The 23,453-nt window shown below is 37.6% G+C and overlaps 1 protein-coding gene across 5 annotated transcripts in view; it reads right to left on the bottom strand.

Moving 5' to 3' along the window:
• Positions 1-23,453, bottom strand: part of ANKRD28 (ankyrin repeat domain 28) — a 183,108-nt gene that overhangs the window by 105,589 nt on the left and 54,066 nt on the right. For 2 of the 5 annotated variants that reach the window (XM_090046612.1, XM_090046613.1), the window contains exons 1-2: positions 13,340-14,834; positions 12,120-12,203 (exon numbers count right to left, since the gene is read on the bottom strand). In XM_090046612.1, coding sequence (XP_089902738.1) covers positions 12,120-12,203; positions 13,340-13,456 — 201 coding nt within the window. In that variant the 5' untranslated portion in view covers positions 13,457-14,834. Of the gene's footprint in view, positions 1-12,119; positions 12,204-13,339; positions 14,843-22,986; positions 23,006-23,453 lie in introns of those variants that run through there. The other 3 variants (XM_090046614.1, XM_090046616.1, XM_090046615.1) reach the window with 3 other exon arrangements.

Genomic DNA, 23,453 nt, shown 5'->3' with positions numbered 1-23,453 from the left:
AACAAAGCAAGAGTGATTTTAGAAGCGAGGAGGGAAGATGGACAGGGTCCCTGACAGTAGGCAGAGTGGGTTGTTCAATTCTGGAGCTCTTGAGGGTGTTGAGGAAGAAGCAGATAGTAAAAGGAGGACTCTCCTGGCCACTCGGAACCCAGCCTCCTGGTTCTGGAGGCAAACAGGCAAGGACAGCTGGGTGCCCTGCTTGACCCCAGAGATGAGCAATCTCATGAGCAAAACCCCTCTCCTGCCTGGGCCAGGACTGGGAGACTGAAGGCAGAGGCATGAAGGGATTCCTGCTCTAAGGACAACCGACTGCACAGAGAGCACTCATTGGCCATCAGCCTCACTCTCCTCCTCCTCCCCCTCCCCTTGAGAAGGTGTGTGGCAGGGGTGGAAATCAAAGCATTGTGGGAAGCTGGAGGACTCTCTGTTTTTGAAAAGTTCCTGTTTCCTTCAGGGTTATGACTGGAGAAATCTAGCCATATTTAGACCATTTCATATGATGAACACACATCTGTCTTCTCACCCTTGAAAGTGCTTCAGAATGTAGCAACTGTCTGGGGCCTAAACCGAAGGATTAATAGGATTCCCTCAAAGCTGTTCACTTGGCTGTGGTGGTCTGGAGACAAGGCTCACTTGGACTGGGAACCTGATTACCTGACGATGGAACTGCAGAGCTAGACAACACCTCCTCAGAGGCCTCCAAATTCTGTGCAGAAACAAGAGCACAATTCAAAACTAAAAGAAACTTCAAACGAGGTAACCAGAAGAACTACTAGGAGGAAAGCATCTCATGACTTATCACTTTACCAGAATCACCACATTAGAAAAGAAGTGAGTGTTCCTGTTTGTTGTGGAGACTTTAAAATATAAACTCTATGTAACTATAGTAAAAAAAAAAATTGTATGAATTTCTCTTAGTGCTGCTCTACCTGGGTGATGCTCACCCTACCCAGTCCCATCATCTACAGCCAAGGTGTTCAACCTTTTTGGCAGGCATGCCACATAATAAAGGCACACACCCTCCCCAAGTTGCACTTTGATCCCCTTCTCCTCCATGCCATACCCTACACAGAAGCTGCTTGTGCCATGGCTTGATTACCCCTAATTTATTCCGTTTCTTGCAATAGCATTTATAAACCACTATGACCAATGAAAAAGTATTAATGCAAGAACTCTGATAACTCTAAAGAAAAGATATTAAAATAACCACTGAGGTCACCAAGTCCTAGAAAAAACAGCTACTGCTTAATGACAAACTTATCTCAAAATAATTTTCATTTTGCATTACTAGATATCTGCAATAATGAATAAAGCAGTTAATATACCTTTACAATGTGCCAACACCAGCTATACAAGCTCTGGAATATTGTAAGTGGCAAGTTTTTATTGAATTCACAATTCCCAACTTTCTTGGGCTTGCAGGGTTTCAAAAAGCAGAAAGGTTAAGTATAAACAGAGAACTGAAACAAATAATCTCCTCTTTCAGATTTGTCCTTTATGAACATGCTAAGCAAGAAACAGCCATTCCCAACAGGTTGGCAGGTAGGAGGCAGAATCTTTATACTGGGTCTCCAGGATAAATAGCTAACTATTGCAGAGCCAACAGTCCTTGAAGCCTTCCCTTAGACCAAAGATTCTCAACCAGGGTGCCATGACTAGCACAGTCAGTGTGCATACATGATTCATAAGACACACTCAGAATTTTTAAATAGGAATCCATAATGTTAAAAAATTCTGACCTGTTGTGATCTTTTTGAGGAAAATACTAACCTGTTTCTGCAATACATAAAACCATTTATAAGAAGCAGTCATCTTCACGCCTGTAGTTTAAAGTAGACCATTACTTTCTTTAAGGAAAATAAGGCAATATAATTATCCTTTAAATATACTGTTCCTGTGTATCAAAACACCACTTTAATTTCTAGAGTCTTCTTACTTGTCATAACTCTTGAGATGGGGGGGGGTGGGATGGAGAAGAAGGGGAAGAGGAAGAGGGGAAGGAAAGGAAGAAAGTTCACTACTACACATTGCTGTCAAAGTCTAAATCCTACATTAAGACTAATTACTCAGACTACTACAGGTAGATTTTTCTAATAACCACAAAATGCTTTTCTTTACAAGTTGTCAACATTACTCCATCATTTTTATTGCTGCAGAAATTGTACAGATGCATTTTTGCCTACCATTTATTGTAAATAATAGTGAATTATGACAAATAACTTCTTCTCTCTCTAGCCTGCTTTACTGCAAATTAATCTCACGTGCTTTCTGGAAGACATTTAATAGTCCATTGTATTGTAGGTTACACTGGTGTAATAAGTTATTGTAAATAATACCAATGAATTTCTCTTCTGCATACCAAACACAAAGCTCTTTAAAAAGGCTGATTTGGGATTCTAATTAGCTGCCTTTCTTTCAGTGTTTTAACCTCCACTGAAATGTTTGTGATACTTCTAGAACAGCTCACATCCAAAAAATCATTATGACTCCATTCAAAGTTGCAACTGTTTTATTATAACTGTTTTCAAACACTGAATCATTTTTTAAGTGCAACTCAAAACTAGCTCTTTTGAAACTGAACTTATCTTAGTTTTTTCACTCACAGATACCTATAATTTTTTCCCCCGCCAATGCAGTTTCTGCTGTTACTCAAATTTAGAATGATAGTTTAAAATCAATGGACCCTTAATTATATAAACATCTTTCTGCTGTGTAAAACAAACTGCTGTAACTCAGGTAGCTTTAGTAAGTAGCTGGCAAGTTAGTAAAAGAAGAAGTTGTCAATTAAACTGACATTTCTTCCTAATTAAAAAAATAATAAAAATAAAAAAAACAAGCGATAAAGCAGTTTGAAGAATCACATCAAAACCATCTTCAAAATATCATTGGATTTTTACATAAAGCCTGGTGCCTAAATTTTGTTTAGCATTCCTTAGCATATTTTTCCATGCCAAAATGAAAATTCTCAGTAAATTTTTTGTGTTTATATATACACACTTCCTTCCCTCTATTTACTTCTGTCAACCAGCTCAGCAGTGATGACTGGGCTGAACCATATTTTACAACTAATTCCATTTGTTTATCTGCTACTTGCCAAGTATTTGACAATGATTTTGCTTGAATTTACATCAGCTAGGATACCAAGGTGGTCTCCCATTCAGGTACTACACAACCCTAAGATTGCCTGGCATTCAAAATCAGGTACATTCTATTGAGCACAGCTGCCTTTAAATGCTATATACATGTTGCAAAAAGTCACCGTTTTCCATTTTAAATATTTAATTATGATTGATGTTGACCTTTTATGTTATATTAGAACTTTACTTTTCTTTTAAATGTCTAAATGTTTAAACAGAAGAATAATCCAGGATAAGTTCAACTAGCAATTACAAAGTTCCTTTATGGACAAGATCTATAGTTAAGAAGAGTAAGGGTATTTTTTAAAAACTATAACCACTTACAACAAAGTTTAGGGCATATACTTGATAGGAGGCTTAGCTTTACAAATTGTTTTTAGAGTACTCATTAGGATTGAATTTTGTTTTGCAATTTACTCCTTAAAACCTTTGATGACGATCAGCTATATGCACCCCCCCATAGTGTGTGTGGTATAATAATGTTTTTATTTATATATTTATAATAAAAGCTTATATTTTATTAAATAATACATATACATTAAATAATATATCTTGCAGGTGAGCATTATACATTTTTGTAAATTTATAGACGTTATTAATGTATAATGATATATACATACTCACTATATATTAATAATGACATGTATATATATATATGCACATTATATATTTATACAACAACATCTATACATCTACAAAAATGTATAAAGCTCATCTGCAAGGTATATTCTTACCTTACAGAAGCTAGATGCTGCCTCTGTAGCCCTGTTCCCATTAAAAGAATGATTTGGTCCTAAAGACAGTTACTAGTGGTAAGTCCCTCTAATTCCTGGAAATAGTTTAGCTTCTTCTCAGCAACTGGACAGAACAGTTTTCAGACCTGGGCCTGAAGCATTCTTGAGACAAGTTAGAACAATTTCTGGCCACAACGGCCCTAGAAAATCCTCCACATCAAATGGGAAGATCACCGCAAAAGTGTCTGCATCCTTGCTGAAGCCAACACTACCAGCCAGTGATCCTCAAGCATTTTGTTGGACCACACATTGTGTGTAGAACCCAATTCTCAACTCCCAAAACAAAAGCTCTACTCCCAGCTTAGTTGCAGCCTGAGATTTCATGGTGGCTGGAGGAAGTGCTGTAAGGACACATTGAAGGCTCAAGATAACAGACACCAATATCAAGAGCTGGGAAGAGCTGGCTGCTCCAATGGTCCTGCAACCTCAATCAAGCAGCAGGCCGCCTCAAGGTAAAGTGCCTTGCCCTCAAAACAGAAAAGAGAGCAAAGGGAAGAAAATCTGTTCTCGCCTATTGGGCCAGAAATACAACATTATAACACTGGTTATCTACCTTAGGAATACAGTCATCCATGGCCACAGATGCAGTTGAATTAGCGTTGAAAAGAGTTTAACTACAAGTATTATCCTTCAAAACCAAGCCACATTTAGTTCTATATCCCGAACCAAGACTACACTATTTTGAGCAGGAGTCTTTCACAATTCTTTGTACAGCTTTGACTTGCTGATCCTCCTATTGCTAAGATCTCTGCTCTGCTCTGTAAAACTGCTGTAAAATGTTAAAAAAAAAAAAAAAAAAAAAAAGTCTCCATTGTTGCTAAAAGCAGTTCAATTTCATCGGTGTTAGTCTACACTAGTTAACCCTAGTGTAGACAGGCTGTTAGCATTTTGAAGTGCCATACATTAACCTTGATAATAAATGTGATGACCAATGTTGTGCTTAAAATAGCATAAGCAAGCTGCAAGTTCTAAAAATAGCCCCTCTTGTAAATCACAAAAGGCATCATTGCTGACAACTGATCTAATTCAGAATTGAAATTTCTCACTTGAAGCAGTTAATAAATACACTGACTCAGTTAGTTTTTTCTAGCTTAATATTAAAAAGCTTGATTGACTGGTACGTATTAATATAATGCTGTATGTGGCTTGAAAATCTTTTACAATCCACATACAGTAGTCAAGTATTTTACAAATAAGTAAAAAAATAACTACTGAACATAAGATAAACAGTTCTTAAAAATTAATTTTCCAGTTATGTGATATATTATAATAAAAAACAAAGAATAAGATTAATGTAACAAAAAGGCCATGGTTTCTTGTACCACGAATTTTGGTTACATTGAAGCCCTCTCCTAATATTAATATTGCAGGCATGTGCTGATTTATTCAGCAAGTGATTGTCAAGTCATTCAATAGTTTTTAATACAACTGAAAAACATTCCAAAAAAGCAAAGTGAAAAAATTTATTATATCATCTATCCATATTTTTAAGGCTCTCAAGTGTACTAGATTTTACAGAATGTTCTAAATTTTTCACTTACCTCAGGTCTACCCATGCTACTGAACTGACAGATCAAAGCAGTCTGTTGGAAGAAAGGAGAAACAGATACCCCAAATCCCTGAGCCTGGGGGAGCCAGGAGACTGAAAATTCAACTCATCTCATTTTCTGCAGCTGAACTTATTTTAGTCTGTAATACTGATGACTCTTTACCATGATATCCAAGTGGATTTTTTTTTATTTCTACCTTCTGACATATGGGAAACCAAAATATATAAAAATTATCTGATTTGCCTAAGGTGACACAGGGAATAGGTAGTAGAATATAACTTCAGCCAGACCTCACAAGACGCAGACTAGTGGCAAATCTCCTGAACCTTTCCCCTGTTTATAAAGGCAGCGCATGGCATAAAACAACCTTAGACCCTCCCCTAAAAGGCTATTCAGTATTATTTCCTTTTTATCAAACAAAGAGCTTGTACATAGTTGTTTTTAACAGACCTGGGAACAGAACCTACATCTCTAATGCAGTAATAGCTAGCCATCCACTCAGCCGGCTGAATACATGGACTTAGCCGTCCTCTTTGTAGCCTCACTGCCTCTTTCCAAATGCAAGAATAAAGAATAGTAATTTCTGATAGTTTTACTGCTTTCTAGCAATAATATTTGTAAACTCTATAATGGCCATCATAGAGGTTACATTATAGAGAGTACTACTTTAGCTTAAAAGTCCTTTTTCAAGAACAGATAAACCTATTGGCAATCCATGTTTCATGTTCTCATGGTTGCATACAGAAATTGCTTTTCAAATTTTGCTTTCATTTTTAAAAGGAAAAAAGTTTCACTCATACAGACAGTATCCTTAAACACTTGTATCTTTAGCCCATTATCATCTCTAAACAGCATCACACATAGCAAAATACAAGTATTCCATGTTTCAGGCTCCTGCCCCATTTCACTCATGGGCAGGTTTTAACATTAAGAGGCATAAACACAAATATAACTCTTCAAAGCTTCAAAGCCCTACAGAAGATGAACTCTTCAAAGCTTCAAAGCCCTACAGAAGATGAGATCTCTTTGGATTTAATAAAAAGAGTTACTAAATTACTGTTTTGGAAGGGATAAAAGAAGTTTATCTTCTGGACTGGAATAAAGTATAAACGTTCAGCTCTCTACCCTCAAAGCAGTGTAATTGGGATAATGAAGGCGATATGCATGTTAACCAAATTATAAAAACCATCCACAGCAGTAACTGTATTATGCATGAGGAAAAATCATGAAGAAATTTTTATCTACTGCAATGGCCATTTGCATTGTGTAGACAATACGTTCAGTCTCTCTACCCCAGGAACTTTTACATTTGATTCATTAAACAAAAGCATCTGCAAACAGAAATATTTTTTAATTACATTACTTAGAAGTGTGGTGAACCTTACTGTGAAATCAACAGAAGATATACAAAACACATTTTTTTTTTAAATGGAAGTGGCATATAGGTTTATGTTCATTTAATGTTAATGGACCTGATTCCAGGAGGGGCTGGGGCGGTATTTTTAAAACACAATTTGTAAGAGCAGACACAGTTGTCCTGAGAACAGCCCCGCTGACAGCTAATTAACAAGAAGCACAAAAAGCTGGTGTTCTAATCAGGAAAAGTTTATTTCCATGTTTATTTATCACCCATTAATAAAAAGGCGTATCAAATGCGTTTCATTTACAGCTCAGAACACAAGTTATTTTACTGGCAACCCTTGTAAGCTCATAACTGAGAAAAAAATCCAAACCACTCCTGCTACCTTATACTTTGAAATCAGAACATATGATAAGTAAGTCTATGGCATACCAATGATGTTGACTACTACAGTGGTTATGGTGCACTCTCAAGATTTTTTTCCCTTAACTTAGGTATGAGATGATGCAATTGAAAACTAAATAATCCATTTTATCAGTTTTGTGAAAAATTTTTTACACAAAACTGGTCAGATCAATTTGCTCATCAAACCTCCATGTAACGTCTTTATTTATCCTTTGTGAACCAGAAGCCAGAATTTAAGCAATTAGAGTGGTACAAATTGGACTCTGCATATTACAACCTATGTATTACAACTACTGGGCTGAAAATACAAACTTTGATGGTCTAGAAAAACATTGTACCACAATAGGCTGAGAAATAGCATGAAAATGCATTGCCTCCCCCATCCCCCAAATGCAATGAAACTTTGCTACCCTGAGATTCTCTATGCTGTGTACAACAGCTCATGATATGAAAGGTCACCACTGAACTGAGAGTTCTTCCACTACAAGACTCTTCCACAAGAGAATAAACTTAGTGAGTAGTGGCATTTACTTTGATTGTCAAAAGGACATCTGGATGCAGTCTTCGCACACTTCTACTTGCAAGTTACCAATGTCAAGTAACAGTTTTAAATCTATTTCAAATCCTGTACTCATTTTTTGTCTGTCTGGTATGGACAGACACTTGCCCCCAACCACTGCAGTAATTTAGCTTAGTTTTGTAAACTGATGTTAATTAGTTTGGAATCAAGAATGGACAAACATGCATCTATCCTAGACTTTTTTCATACAGTAAGCAACTGTTCCTGCACCTTACTATTAAGTTTGTATTTGTTTCCCTACTGCCTGTTTGTCTTTAGCAAAGGACAATCGTGGCTAAAAAGAGGCCCTGGGCAGACACTAATGTAACTGCATGATGGTGATTTGAGGAATGTTATGTCAAATCCCAAAAGCTGCAGGACCTGCCATGCTGTGTTATTTTGGGGATCAGTAATAAAATACCTCAGATCCAAATCATGTGATATCTGGCATATGGGGAGCCTAGCATAAGAGAGACCCAGCCCCTGATGCTAAATTCCCCAGATTGGGGTTGCTTAATCACAGGTATTGGAAAAGGGCTATATTGCAGCACCTGTGTTGCCCTCGGGACAATCCCAAAAGGCTGTTCAATGAGATGGGGCAGTGGGCAACCCCATGTCTGGAACACATCTCAGCTTCAGTTTAAAACAGGACATAAACCATTCACAAAGATGTTTCACAATTAAAATACGGAATACCTTCGTGGCTGGTTTGCCATTTATCCTGTCATTAACTGCACAAGGCATATTATAACTCTTCATGCTATTAATGCGTTACCCACATGATAAACGTAATGTCTGCCAAGAGCCTAATAGACAAAACCTAAACAATTGCAATATATACTCAATTGGGCAAAGTACCCCTAGTTTAAGGATTTGAGTCATCTCCCCACTTCCGTTCCCTCCCCGCTTTTCTTTTTAAACTGCCACTGATGCAGTGCCAATTACAGAAGGGTAAACTGTCATCTGATCAGGCCCCAAAATTACATTACATATAGTAGAACCAGTTCTAAACTTTTCATTTTTTTTTTTAAAGTATTCACTCTAATTCTGAGGCTTGTCTAACAGAAAAGAAACAATGTACAGATTTTCATTTATTTTTTCTGTATGGTACCTAGCATACAGGTGCCCAGCCTGATCATGGTTGTTAGCTATTACCACTGTATCGATGTTGAACAAGCATCAAATACAATTAGACGCAGATGTATCCAACTTAGATTCAATAACATAATCAGCTGCTACAATACTATACAAATATGTACTTGAACGGACTTTTCAGGTTGTCAGTATTGATATTTATATATCAAAATATGAATTTTTATAATAAATGAAACTGGATAACTAAAGAACATTTCCCAAAGAACAGTACCATCTAAATTGTCTTCTGGATTTGTCAACAAAGAATGAATGCGTATCTAATTCATCCTTGGGCAAATTTTAGTTTGGTGAAGTCATTTCAAACTCATAACAACAAATTGTCACTGGTCTCTAAAAGGAGAGAACCCTCAGTCAGCATATTAACTACATAATAATGGATAGTCAGGAAAAAAAATCTACAAGAGGGATTAATGAAGTCAACAGACCTGCGCTGAATTTTCTTAGCTAGTATCAGGAGAATAAATGTTATACTTTGTTTCCCATACAATTCTAAACTTTATTGCAAAATACGTTTTCCTTCCATTAATGCCAGTTTATGGCACAATTTCAAGAGATATCTGGACTGTATGAAGATACAAAAATCACCCAAGCCTCTCTAACAAATGGCCTACATTATTGTCACACAGGTAAGAATATTAAAAAACCCAAAAAAAAAATAAAAATAAAAAAAAAATTACAATATTACAAAAAAAAAAAAAATCAGAACAAACAATCAGGCCATTTTACCAAGCAATGTTTTTCAGTTCCCATAAATGACAGCGAGGAAGATTTGCCTGTTTGTCAGCATCTGAAAAACAGGTTGCAGGTTGCAAACACAATATTAAGAAAACTAAACTTCCCATGCTTTGAAAAGACTAGGACCAATACTTAAGAAAGAGGTACTGACAGTGAACCTATTTTTATTAGACAGGATGCTTAGGAAGCTACCCTGGAAGACAGCACACTTGTTGTAGCCTGAATATTTAAATACCTCTTTGCATATGACTAATAAGCTTGTCTCTCTGGAGGAAATAAAGAATTAAAAAAAATGTTAAAACATTAAAAACAAGATTATTGTTTTGTCTGAAGTGTACTTCCTCACCATAACTGCTTGTCACTAGAATCATCTTTCTTGAAATATACTGTCCCACTACACCTGCTTTTTCTCTTGCCCTCTCCCCACCCCCACTCACTCAGGACTTAGCTAGCTGAGGAGTGAATCCATCCATCAATAGTTATGGACTGATTCTATATGACTGATGAGGTTGTGCAGGAAAGATATTGCATATGCTGAAAACTAAGAAAACTTCTGGCTTGATTTGCTTTTTTTTTTTTTTTTTTTTTTTTCAAATAATGAAACGTATAAATTAACTTATTAATTTAAAAGTATCTAAAGAAAAGCATAAGTAAAATGACTAAGATGTCTCAGAATAAAAGTTGCAGATGATGTGCCCAGAACATACGCAAGAAAAGGCATCTCTGAATAAGAAGCAAATATCAAAAGAAACATCCTGAAGTTACAGAGACTAAAATGTGATATCACACAATCCAGGCTTGTTTATGAATACTAGTATCAAATAAACTGTCACATGCAACTTCTATAAAAGCAAGTACCACAGAAAAGTTTGGGGAAAGTGCCATAGCTGAAGTATTATAGCATAGGCTTACAAAGAAGCCACATCACAAAGCAAAAAAATCCAAATTGAACAAAAACAGAAAAAATAGATAAACTACCAGTCTTCCTCACCCAAATACACAATTGTCTTTTCACTTTCATAAAGGAGGTTATTATATCCCATAAAACAACTTTGTAAAATAAATCCTTCAGGCTAACAGTAAGTCGATGTTAAGACTTCACATGTACTTTAACAGGCATTACATGAGACCCATAAGCTCCTGCAAAATGATTTTAAACATCTAAATATACAGATAATTGATTAAGCTTCTTTATATTTGCAGTATTCGGGATACACAGAATACAACAGCAATTACTCTGGTGTTGCATTAGACAATATCAGGTATGGTCCTGGATGCAACTGCCAGTATTGATCCTTTAAAACTAATGACATTTTGATAATAAGAAACTTTACAAATAGGAGGGCAGAAATGTCTTTACAAAGTTTGTATCAAACTTTTTTTTTCTTTTTTAAAGAAGCAAAACAGGGAATTTTCTTCTCATGTGATACTCAATACAAAAGGTAAGGTATTTAAAATTCCCCATTATCTCTCTAACATCTTAGGATATAATGGTTTAATGTTGCCTTATTTTATACACATTATGCTGTTTTAAACCTTCTGGACTTCTCTCAGCTCAATTAATGAATATGGGCAAGTGTCAAACTCATTGGACCCACAGGTCAGATCTGGACCACAGGGCTCCTAGTGAGCAAGATCCAGTAGGCAGGACTCCCCGCAAGCTGGATATCCCACAAAAAGCAGTCATAGCATTAATTCCTGTGGCTACCAGAACCACTGCTTTGGCACAGTTCTGGAACCCAAGGATTTAAACATCACTGTATTTTTACTACCTGCAATCCCTCCCACCTATCTCAGTCAACAGGGCCAATTAAAAACCCTAATTTCAGTAGTCAAGGGGGAAAGGGAAGAGGAAAAGGTGAAAAGGAGTAAAAGGGGAAGGCAGGTAACATTAACTCCTTGGCAGCCAGTGACAAGCCTCATTGGCCAAATCCAGCCCAGGGAGGTGGAAGGTCCAGCCCACAAGAATCCCCATAGGCTGGTTCATCCACCTCCTTGGACCAGATGTTTAAAAACACCCCTGACCTAAGATATACAAATTGAATATTGTGCAACTATTTGATTAAAAACTAATATAATAAACCTAGAATTTTCTTTCTTGCCATTTCTAATACTCAAATATAAACAGGCAAATCAGTTTATGTACAAATGAACTAGAAATCTAAAGCTTAAATGTTAACCAACATTTAAAAATTCTTTTCTCCTTAAATAAATTTAGTAAAATGAGTTTCGTATTAAATACATTTATTTCTTTAGCTCCTCTCCTCAGCAGTATCACTACTGTACTTATGTTATTCACAGGCCTTGTTCCTTTTAGTAAAATTAAGGTACCCAAATAAACAGTTTTGAACAGGTAAAATACAGGAAGGGACTGTGCTAAAATGAAATTAATCTGTACTTGCTAAAAGACGCTTTTCTTTTTACCTGAACGTTAACATCTTCCTTCTTAAATATTAGTGCTTGAACTTCATCAGGATCCCCATTAAATATTGCTTGAACTAGTGGTGGCTGAAAAGAAAGACAATAAATTAAATTTATATAAACATACATTCCATTCCAATATTTACTTTACAAGTGTATTTTTCTGATGACAACACACCACTAAAAATACCAAATTAAAATACCTCCACTCCCCAAGGTAGCAAAGGGAGACAACAGAAACTATGAATGTGAGCTTGGAAGAAGCCAAAAACAAAACAAACCCTCAAGGAAAAAATACATCATACTAATTTTGGACAAACCAATCAACCATTCATTTTAAAAAAGTAATCTAGGTTTTTGTAAGTCTTTACTGACAAGCTAAAAGAAATGCACTGAAAAAATCTTTGTTCAAAATAAACATAACTAGTCTAGAACATATTACAAAGTATTCAGAAACAACCTTATTTGATATTCTTAAAGTTAAAGTAGTAATTCATATGCATTTGGAAAGCACAGAGTAACGGAGAAGTATAGTAACAAATGCACATGGATTAGAGACACATTTATTACTAAATGTAATGGGATTTCCTAACCAGCATCACAAACTTCTAAGACTATATCATATCACAATCACACAGCAAGTCAGTTAAGTACAGTAAAATTCTGTTGTAAAATTCATATTTTTTTAAGTACATTTCTGGAAAGTAACAGCAGCTACATTCATCTACAATCTGATTTATGTTAACTTTTTATTTTAGTATGTGACTGACATTGCTCAGAGTACATCATCTACTGTACCAGTTCTCAAAATACACACAGCTTATTACTGCATTATAATGGTTACATCAGTTTCTAAAGTGGTACTAAATAAATACACCAGTGAGGACTGAGGAAACGTTTACCACAAATGTCATTTGCTCAGGCTTGCTAGAAACCGTATACTGCTATTAAAAATAAAAAGCTCCTATTTGTTAACTGTGTCACAAATAAGGAGTTACATTTTTTTTTAAAAAAGAGCCCTTGAAAGTTTTAATTTCTTAAGTAAGTTTCAAACATCTCTCTGCTTAATATAGGTAGTTTACATTTTTAATTACAACTGCTTGTTCAAGGACAAAATAATCCAGCTACTACTTTGCATATTTATGTAAACCCTCTGACAAGCATCATGGGAACTTTGCAGCTTTTACAAACACTGAACATTTAACAAAACAGCCAGGTCTTACCAACACATTTCCAGAAAGTGATGGACGCAGAGATAGGTTTTCCTGAGGTAATTTGGAAATAAATGTGGGAGAATCATCTTCTACCTCCTCCAAAACAACAATACAGACTCGACTCATTCCATCCGTTTGAAAATAAAAACCTATATTCAGAACAGCACTGTAGAAATCAAAGTCAAGGCAGCCCAGGAAACGCTCTCCTCTGCCTATGTATTCACAAACTTAAGTTCTGAACCTATTGCTGGTGTTTTAATACTAAAAAAGGACACTGTTGCACTTCCTTATATTTCATTTTCTATATTCAACACCCTGGGGTGCCCAAATGATCCTGTTTAAAAAAATTGCATTTTTTTTCAAAATATGATTTTATCTAACATCTACACTACAACACTGAATTTGTGGAAAATGTATCAAAAATAGTTTTCAGTATAACTACATTACAGTAAAAAAGTCATTGCAATAAATCTCTGTTACGTCCTTTTACCAGCAAATGTTTTTCTTAATATAGCTACTTCTACAGCATAAATTTATCCACACAGTGAAATCATTGTTGTAGACGACATGACACTATCCCGTGTAGAATGAAACAAGGAACAATTGCTCTGACAGAGATGATCACGGCTACACAGTCCCACAAGGTCAGTTTCCAATTAACAGTATCAGGCTTTCTGGTGACTGAAAAATAAACACAACTGTTCTTAGTGGTTCAGGATCTAATCATTTTGCAATTTGGCAACTTCATTTGTCAATGTCAAACACAGTCCACACAAATTTTTCAGCAGTCCTTCAGAATGTGATGCTCAGAGGTTGACAATTCTTTCCCATGCAATAAAAATCTCTGCAATGTACAGCAAAGCTGCAGTACATTTACATGCGATGAGTCAGACCACAAGGGACAATAGAAGTCCTGGAATAATACTGCCCGTTTAATCCAGATTTCCCAAATGACAGAAATGTAGATAGCTTTATTCCATCAGTGACACGAACAATGCAGAACATTCATTTTTTTCTCAATTAGGCAGTTGCTGTGGCTGCTCCGACAGGGAAGGCATTAGACAGAAATGCTGTTAAGGAAGACTGCTTCAGCAAAACAAGCAAGCTACCATGGCACAAGGGCTCAGATTACTGCCTTAGACTTCTGAAAAAGCAGTTCATCACTCAAGTGTTTCTTTTGATCACCATGTGAATACAGTTCCCATTATAGTCTTCACTCAGAGGAGAGGAAAGGGAAAAAAAAAAAAAAAAAAAAAAATCAGACTCCGTGCATCTTCTTTGAGCCAACTTCTTTATTCGAACATCTGTCTCTGTGCCAACTGGATTTTCCTCCGGCGTTCAACGTTCTTCTTAGCAGTTTTTTTGCTGGTGATTTTTAGATTGTGTTGAGCAGTTCATGCAAAGCTACTGCCTCAATGGGCCATTAAAGAACACATTAACGGCACAAAAATCACACCCACAGAAGCATTCCAACTGAGCAATAGTGTAAAGAGCACAGACTGCAGACCTGCAAGATGAAATGCCTAGTAATGCTCACGTTACACTTACCAGAGAACTGAGCCACTGCTCTCAAATGCAACTTCCTCTAGCAAAAAAAAAAAAAAAAAAAAAAAAAAAAAAAAAAGCCTTTTGGGCAGTCTTCACATTTGGAATCTTTGTACCAGTTTGATGACTAATTCAGCTCAAACGTAAAAATTCTATAACTGAAGAAAGAGTGTGTGTTTAATATTTTCCACTAAAAACCACAAGGAAATCTGGTGTACTGGCTGTGCCGTCTAACAATTTAGGCAAGTAAACAATTCCAACATTCTAACTACTTTCATATGTCACTGCACAGAGCAGCAAAGCCATTCTCATTTAACTCTTTGAAGACATCAAGAACATTTATTTGCATAAGTGTCCTAAGAGCTGAAATGAGAATGATGACAAGAAAAAGAAAAAGAAAAAAGAAAAAAAAAAAAGACTAAAATAAACTACTACTTACCAAAACCATTTTTGTTGCAACAGAACACAAATGCACACAGAGGTCTCAAAAACCAGAAGCCTGTAAAATACTAGACCAAGTATAATCTACCTTTCACGAACCTAATAAAGCTATCCAAAAAGTTGAATTTATATTTTGCCTTGAGTCTGCTTAAAGTAGGTGTACTGATCTGTGGGTGTATTATATAAATGCATCATGTGTCACAAAACTGTTGGAAATGCTTCTGTTACACAAACAGTGGGGTTTTGTTCATACTAGGCATTATGGAGACATTTTTGATGTTTCTCAATTGTTGATATATTTGCAATCTGTAAATGGGGAACAGAATGAATAACTCAGTGACTCTAAGAAAATATTCTTACTCAGGTCTATTAACTAACCCAGGCAGAGAAGGTTTCAAGCATTTTAACTGCTTCAGATACTTTTAAAATTTTAAGAATCAGAATATTATTCTCACAGCAGATTTTAATGCAAATACATATCATAGTTTGGTATTATTTTAAAACATCTACAGTGCCTTTACCACTACATACCCAAACAGCTTCCTATACTTCCTAGAAAGAACTCTGAGGAAAGCCATGCTTTTAAACACTTTCATATATTACTTTAGTTTGGTGCTCAAAGCTCAGGATTGGTAGCCTGGCAGAATAAAACCCAGATTTCTGGCTCACTAACTTTGGAAGAGCTCAACACAGTAACCAAATCTTCACATCTGTACCACATAAACATTGTTTATTTACCTGTAAGGCTAAGTTCTTATAAAAGTTGCTTCAGAGTAATAGCAATTTTATTTCTGAATGGGTTATTTTTAAAAGTTCAGCAAGCAATGTCAGTGGTTCTTCAATGATACACGATACTCGCTGAAAGTTTTTTTTAGTATTTTATGTATAGGAAGCAAGGTTTTTCTGATTTGTCTATAAATAATCTTCTGAAAAAAAATGACCAATTTGTCTTTAAAAAGAAAATCACTTAAACACCACCAGCGTCCTCTACTCTACGTATGAGTACATAGTTCACCACGGCTCTACTGGCCAGGCCCATGTAATATATAAAATTAGTCTTCAAAGACTGAGAAATATTTAAGGAAAGCACACAAAGAAAGAAAAGTAGTAACCGCAGATTACAATGATAAATTATAATTTAATATACTTGCTAGATGGAAACACTGTACAACTAGGCTTAATTTGATCTCAGACTTAGAAATTTACAGTTTATAACTCCTACAATTGATTCAAAACCTAGCTACATCAAGAATCCAGCAAGAAATCCAATTAGTCTATTTAATGCTATGAGTATGACATCATGCTTAAGGCAAAAAGTAAAATGGTAATTTAACACTATAACTCTAAAACAAGTTATTAAAAACCCCCCACAAGGGCATGTTTTGACAGTTATTTTATAAAAACATAGCTACTTAAGTAAAGTAATCTGTAATGGCTATTGACCATATTTTTCTGTATTTGTTAAATTTTTACAACGGTAGTATTAACTCTATTCTAACCGCAAAGATTGCGAATGCAATTATGCATTTCTCATATGTAACTTCTTGGGTTTTTTAAAGTTCAATCAATAGTCTATTCATTTCAGTGGCTTTTTAAAATTACACACATAAGATGACACACGTTCACTACAAATCTGTCGTTTAACTACTAATACATAAGTAAAGAACAAAGACCTAACAAGAAGGCTTTGGCTTTTGCTTGTACGTGTTAACCACTTACTAGTTATCTTATAGTTCTCTGAAGGTACTTGTTATTTGTTTTTTTTCAAGCAAGAATAAGTATCAAAGAAATAAGTTAAAGTAATTTAAAATATTCTTTAAACCTATCTAATGTGTCTGACTTTAAAACAGACTTCTCAGAGTTCTCTTTACTTCGCAAACACCTATACAGTAAAAAGTTACACTGCAAAATATACTGTAATTTTTGCAAACACAACATGCACCTTTCCCTCCTCCAGAAACAGCTGCTGTAAATTGGGGTGCGCATTATCAGCAAGGAAATATGGTACAAGCAGTCTCTGCCACTTGAGCTTTGGCTGGTCAAAAGTGAGAGCAATTCTGCACAAGATCCAAAGGAAAAATAATGAGCAGGCTCTGCCCTATAGCACTGCTACTCAGTTACGCAGTACAAGGGAAGTTTTTTCTCTTCATTCGCCTTTCAAATAATAAGATACCTTACTCTGAGGCATATATATGCAAGAAAATATGGTACTCTGAAAACTAGATGCTTAAGTTAGCACTACTTGGAGAGACAAGAATCAGGGCTTAATCCTTAGCCTTCCAATGCTTTCCAAAAATAGTGAGAACTAATCCTCCAATTTACATATAGAAACACAAATCTGCCCGTCAACATCCCTCCCCTCACCTCAACAGATAAGTATGAAGAATCAAAACTAGCTGAGAATAAAGAGAAGAAATACCAGGAAGTAAGAAGAAAAAATTTTAGTTAAAAATATTCTTCAACAGTATATTTATATACTTTGCAATACATAAAGAAGGAAAAAGAGGTCATCAGCATTCACCCATCTTCTAAATATTTATTTAAACACCCCTATTAAATTCAACAACCCTTGCATTAAAAACCCTTTGGAGAATTAATTTAATAATTTCATGTTGTAACAGTTGAGAGAGTGAAAGGAAAAGAAAAAAAAAAAAAACTTGTCCCTGAGCATTCAGACCTTCTGCATGTATATGTTTAAAAGAAAAAGAGAAAAAAAAATGCTCATTTTCATTTGGGAACAAATACAAGACAGGTGTAATACTGTAAATGTTGTGCTGAAAAAGTCTTTACTCAACTGGGGAAACAGCCAGAATTCTGTTTTGTAAAGAACTTAGGTTTTCTAAAACAAAAAACATTTTTTAATGAAAAAAATAAAACACAACAAAAAAAATCAAAACCCGCATGCCACCTCATGGTAGCCAACCTGCTGACTAGGTCCCTCTCTGAGATACAGAAAACCAAGTTTTTAAACTCTGCCCTATCCAATTCAAAACAGAGTTTCAGCTGCTCCCATGCCTCCTGTCCCTACCTCAACTCAAGGCTACTGGCTATTTAGAGGTGGAAGTGGGCATCTTTCTGATTCTCAGATCTGCCAAGATTTAAAAAACAAACAAAAACAAACAAACAAAAAACAATGGAATTCTCATCGGGTCTGACATTTCTACAAAATATTTTGGCTTCAACAGAACTGCATTTTTAGTAAGAAAATGACAATTTTTTTTTTTTACTTGTTTTTCACCTTCCTCCTTGCTCAGAAAATAAATATATATAATACTATCTATCTTCTAAGCAAGGAGGAAGGTGAAAGACAAATAAAAAAAAAATCACTATATTCTTACTAAAAATACAGTTCTGTTGAAGCCAAAATATTAATATTTGTAGTTTGCCTTAGGGAAAATACATTGAAAGAACACTACCTACAACTAACACCTAGATGACCACAGGAATGAAGGAAATGAACACATTTCTGGGCTGCTGGAAATAGAAAAATAAATAAGTACCTAATATTGCTATCTAAGAACCCACAAGCAGAGATGATTCTAGCAAGGCTGCAAATCATTAAAAGACATTCAAAAGATAACATAATCAATAGCACAATCTTGAAATTCCTCAAGATTTTTCTCTGGCCAGTCTTTTACCCAATCTTTCCAGGGTTGAGTTTAATCCAACTGGTTTTCATCCAATAATTTGCTGAGTTAGGAACCTAAGAGAGCAAGAACATTTTTATGTTTGGTTCTGATGAAGGAAAAAAAAAAAAAGATTTGGAGCAGAAAAGGTCTTGAAGAGACTCCAGCTGCCCTTTTACCAGCAGGCTGGGCAATTTTCCATAGCAAGTATGGAAACCTAAGCTACCAATCTTTTTGGAATGCAGACTGTTCACAATGGAGTACATTTAGAATTATATAGCATTTCCCAATGTAAGCAAATCAAGCTACAAAACATAGGTGACTGGTGACACCTGAGTCAGGGGGGCACATACCCCCCCAGCAGCCAGTCAGCAACTGGGGGGTCCCCCTCCCTGCAGCCAATCATCAATTTCACCGAGTGGGGGTGGGGGGGAGGAGGAGGAAGAGGAGGAGGAGACCCTCAGCCAATCTCACTTAAGGGGAGTACCAACAGCACTTCATCCGGTGCCCCCATTCCCAAGCTGGTGCTCACAGGGTGGGCACCAGTACTCCAGCCTCCCCCCCCACCCATTGTTTAAGCAGGGAGTACTGCCTGTCAGGGGATGCACCAGTGTTCATGGGGTGCATGTGCACCCCCATGTACCCCTTATTCATCACCAATGCTACAAAAAAAATACACATGAAGCAAATTATACCAAATTAGTATTTTCACAACCGCCAGTACATAATACATACTTAAGCCTACAGCATGACTACAGACACAGCCATGTGCTTACGCTGTAGACACTGTGACTCAGAAACACTCTCCTGAGTCACAGTTCCTCCAACTTCCTTTGCTCTTGGGGGAATGAGGTGGAGTCAGGAAAGAGGATGTATAGGGTAGCAGTAAATGACTATCCTCCCTCTTCTTCTAGTGTTGCTTTCAGAGAGAACAGATCGGCTCCTATCCGTTTTGCTCAGCTATCTCCCTATCCATCTCCTGCAAGGACAGGTAGGCGGAGTAGGCTCACTTGTTTCTATAAGCCCAGAACAAAGGTCTGTTAAGTAGCATTTTTAGTGCTCCACATTCCCCCATACAGAGGCACAACCTCAGTTAATCTACAGAGTGTTCAAAACACTCATTGGGCATGTCCAGATGAGCACACACGCAAGTCTTGCAGCATCTCAAACCCTTTTGAGATGCTGCAAGACACATGTGCAGAAACAAAAACAAAAACAAAAAACTTTCCCCCACTGCATATTTGCAGTGCAGGGGAAAAATTAGACCCCTGGTCCAAAGATAAAAAAAAAATGTTGTGCAGAACTGCGGGGCAGGGCACAGTCCCAGACTTGCCTGGAGGCAACCCAGGAGTTGGTCCTCCAGGAGAGATGCTCTGGTTTCTAGCCAGGGTGTCTCTGTGGTGCTCCTGCTGCCCCCAACACTGTCAAAGGTAAGTTAGGGACATGGAATGGAGGGGTTTGTGGATGTGAGGAGTGGCAAGGGGATGTCAGGAGTGGAGGGGGACATCAGGGGGTGTGGGGAGCAGTGGAGGGAGAAGAGGATATCACAGTGGATGGATACATAAGAGGGGCTTGAGCAGGGGCTGCCACACACCTGCCCCCCAACTGAGTAGCTACGGTGCTGGCGGCAGCAGTCAGCATGGCTGTGGCTCTGCTGCAGGCACAGTGGGCGTGACATGGTGCTGCGAGACCCAGGCTCCATACATGCTGAATGGACCCCGACCAGCCCACTAGTGCATGGCCTTGTACGCAGCCCAGGTCACACAATGCTGTGTTGCCACCCGCTGTGCCTGCAGCAGAGGCACAGCCCCTCTTGCCTGCTGCCACCAGCGCCGCAGCTGCCAGGTAGGGGGAGGGAGGACAGGCACGTGGCAGCCCCAGTGCCATCCCTAGAGGTGTGCAACGCCAGGGGGTGGTGAGTAGGTGGGGCAGGGGTTGCAAGTGGCTAGAGCATGGAGCCTGCAGCACGCAGCAGCTGCCGCAGAGCTGGCAGCGCACAGTGGGAGCCAACCACGCCCAGCCCAGCACAGCTCAGTAGCCCGGGTTTGGTGCAAATGCTTGGGATCCTGAGGGGTGACTGTGCCCCTGTAGGGTGACTGGGACCCTGTGGGAGGGGGGGCTGTGGCCCTGCAAGGTACCTGGGACCCTGTGGAGCAGGGGGGCACTGGGACCCTGTGGGGGGGTGGCTGTGGCCCTGCAAGGTGCCTGTGAGTCTTTGGAGCAGGGCGCTGTGGCCCTACAGGGTGCCTGGGATCCTATGGGGGGGGTGCCCCTCCAGGGTGGAGCTGGGCCCTGCAGGGGGGTAGTCCATGTGCTGTGTGGGGGCTGCACCCTGTGAGGGTCAGGGGACACCCCCTCCAAGGTCCCCGCTCACACACTGACCCGCATTCTCTCTCTCTCTCTTTCATTCCAACTGTGGAAGAACATGGATTTGGGGGTATTTTTAAAAATGGATTTGGGGTGCTGCTGCAGCAGCTCAGCTGACACAAGGGGCTAGTGTCACCAGATACCAATTTTCCAGGCCCCAGATCCTCCTGAGAAGGAGTAGCCCTGAGCTGCTTGCTAGGGCAGGTTTTTATATTGCTGGGACTTGGCCCCAGATTCCAGCTTCCCCTGGCTGCAGATCCAGGAGGAGTGAGGCAGGGTTATTTTGCCCCAAGTGGCAAAATTTGCCCCACACCAAAGTACATGTCTGAGCACGTGCACTGAGGCAAAAAGCCCCAGCTCAAATTTGCACCACTTCTATTTGAGCTGAGTTTTTTTCCTCACTCAGGAAGCCAAATAGTGTGATCCTATGTCTGAGGCTTCTATAAGCTGTACATTCCTGTTGCATTTCTGCCCTACAAGTGGGGTTTTCCTGTACTGACAATGATGGACAACAGGCCTGATTTTGCCCTTAGCTACAGATCTGTGGAATTGTTATGAAGATTAAGTTTGGCCAAATTTGTTCCTGCCAAACAACAGGTAATTGAGGTTAAGATCAATTTGGTTGTTCTTTGTTTCCCGAGAAATGTATTTTGTTCTTAAGAGTTCACCATGGCAATTTCAGCTTGGAATAGACTAGAAAAGGGTTGGTTTTTGTTTGTTTGTTTTTTTTAAAATAAAAAGTTATCTATAATCACTAGAAAATAATGGGACTAGGGATATATTGGAGGGATGTAGGCATAGGGAGCAAGTTTTAGGGTTTCATTATTCACACAGACTAAATGAAAGTACCTTTCAAAACAACAGTAGAACAATAAAAAAAAATATCAGAAGCATTTACAGTATTCTCACTTTTAAGAAAATGTATATATTTATTAAGGTAAAGCAGTCCTTGTAGATTTTTGTTAAGGTATGCAGGTTTTTTTTTCGTTTTACATACAAGTTAAAGTCAGTTGTGCCAGTCAGTAACAGATTATTATAGTTTTGTGACATCAAACAGCACAAGGAAAAAATCCTTATGGTTAAAATAAGTTGCTACAGTTACCAAATGTTTGCTTTTACAATCTGAGTCCATTTTAAATTCCTATAGAATTCCCATGTGTACAAAAGCAGTGGTTGGGAGGGTACCACCAACATTGCACAGCCTGACTCAGAAATATACACAACTTCCGTTTAGACTAACTATTATTTGGGAAACACTAAAAATGATTCATGTCATTCGAGGCTGTGAAAGGGTGGAAACAAACACTGCATTCAGCTATTAAAAATCTTCAGCAATGACTCACTAGCTTAGAACATTTCCAAAACCATCCACATTTGCAAAGTAGCAGATTGCTGTTGACAGTACAAAAAATATCAGCAAAATCATATGCTGAAAGCTAGACCTTCTCTTTAGCAAATCCATTCATTTCTTGAATTAGGTGTAAACAAATGGGAAAAGTTGTCCAAAAACAAAAAATGGAAAAAAGATATACTCCTGAAATGCCATTCTTTATTTCTATTGCGCTATTACTGAAAACCTCTTTCTTGAGCAAACCTCTTTCTTAAGTTAACACCAATCTCAAATTTTCCAGCAAAAAACAATTTGAAGTATTAAATGGATGTAGGAACCCAAATTACCGAAAGTGCAGGAAAAAGGCTGCTTACTTGACAAAGACGTTTCTGTAAAAAAAGGAAAACATGAACTAAATGAGAAATGCTAGCATTTTTCCATGAACTATAAGACTCTTTTTGAGAGAGAGAGAGAGAGAGAAAAATCACAAAAATTTGCTGACGCTTTGTGAAGTACTTTTCCAGTCAGGTTATTCAGTGGAGAATAATGTAATGAATTAAAAGACAAAACGCCAAACATTACATTAGTGCAACATCATAATTCAAAACTTTACACGCAGACTCAGGCAATGCAGAGGCATGGTATCCACAGTAACCACAGTTTATTTCCTTCCTCATGTGCAGTATTTTGTTTTCCTATACGTACCAGGAACAGAAAATACTGCATATACTGCAGAGAGAACTGAATTACAGTTGCTATGGATACCGACCAACACAGGTTGTATTTTCCCCCATCTCCAATATATATAAATACT

The sequence above is a fragment of the Crocodylus siamensis genome, chromosome 5 (genome assembly GCF_052110815.1).
Source record: "Crocodylus siamensis isolate JL-2025a chromosome 5, ASM5211081v1, whole genome shotgun sequence".
In the NCBI taxonomy this organism is placed as follows: Eukaryota; Metazoa; Chordata; order Crocodylia; family Crocodylidae; genus Crocodylus; species Crocodylus siamensis.
The sequence above is the reverse complement of the archived record's forward strand: the minus strand, read 5'-3'. Positions and strand labels throughout refer to the sequence as shown.